Raw genomic sequence first — 890 nt, 5'->3', positions numbered from 1 at the left:
GAACTAAATGAAAAAAAAAATTCAATGAATATTTAGTTGAATTGGCCTGTTATCGTGCATGGATCTATAGTATTGCATTGGTTGGTGCCAGTGGAACCTATGAGTCTACATGCCACCAGCATTATTTTGGAGGATTCTTGTATTAGGCATCCCGTAAGAGGTCATTGCTTTGCCGTTAAGAACATGTATTGTATCCAACACAACTAAAAATTTCTATGAAAAAAAAAAATTACTTCAAATTAACCTCCTGCTTTTTGCTTGGAATTGCATACAATTTTAAGAATTTGAATTAAACTGACATACAAGAAAAGTAAAAATTCAAACATAGCATGCGTAGTTGCATAGGCCAAATGCACAAAACCCTCCATCTTTGCACCTATTGTTGCAGCCACCACAATGCCTTCTATGGAAAGATGGGTTCACACATTTCCCTTTGCAGCATATCTCATTATACTTGCACTTCTTCCCACACCTCCCACAGTTAGCTCGGTCAGTAAACACATTAACACACTTCTTCTTGCAACAATAAGGCCCAGGGCTTCCCTTAGCATGACATATCCTGGGGAACTTGTTACAAGTCAATCGCACCTGGTGTTTTTGCAAGAGAAAGCAGGCGTTTCCATGTAACATACTCGAAGGTTGTGATTCAGTTTTGTTTACCAGAGAGTTCGAAAACTCGTCATTGGTTGCAACTTCGTAGTATTGTTGGGATTGTACTTCATTGGATTCAACGCTTAGAACATGGGACAAGAGGAGGATAGATATGAAGAAACAATGTATATACAACTTCATGGTGAAAGAAATAATGTGAGAGGCTTGCTAGAGAGAGGTTTAATATGTTGGAAACTAGAGAGGGAATGTTGGCTTAGATGAGAGGGAATGCTTGATTA

At 38.4% G+C, this 890-nt stretch overlaps 1 protein-coding gene across 1 annotated transcript; it reads right to left on the bottom strand.

Moving 5' to 3' along the window:
• Positions 1 to 318: 318 nt before the first annotated feature.
• LOC148693144 (uncharacterized) lies at positions 319 to 630 on the bottom strand. The gene has a single exon (XM_088680313.1). The coding sequence runs from the start codon at positions 628 to 630 to the stop codon at positions 319 to 321; it is 312 nt and encodes a 103-aa protein (XP_088536439.1).
• Positions 631 to 890: the final 260 nt, after the last annotated feature.

Source organism: Pyrus communis, chromosome 11, assembly GCF_041283825.1.
Source record: "Pyrus communis isolate YQ-2024b chromosome 11, ASM4128382v1, whole genome shotgun sequence".
Lineage (NCBI taxonomy): Eukaryota > Viridiplantae > Streptophyta > Magnoliopsida > Rosales > Rosaceae > Pyrus > Pyrus communis.
The sequence above is the reverse complement of the archived record's forward strand: the minus strand, read 5'-3'. Positions and strand labels throughout refer to the sequence as shown.

Coding starts and splice junctions, on each gene's coding strand:
- LOC148693144 (XM_088680313.1), bottom strand. CDS start 630: ATGTTACATGGAAACGCCTGCTTTCTCTTGCAAAAACACCAGGTGCGA.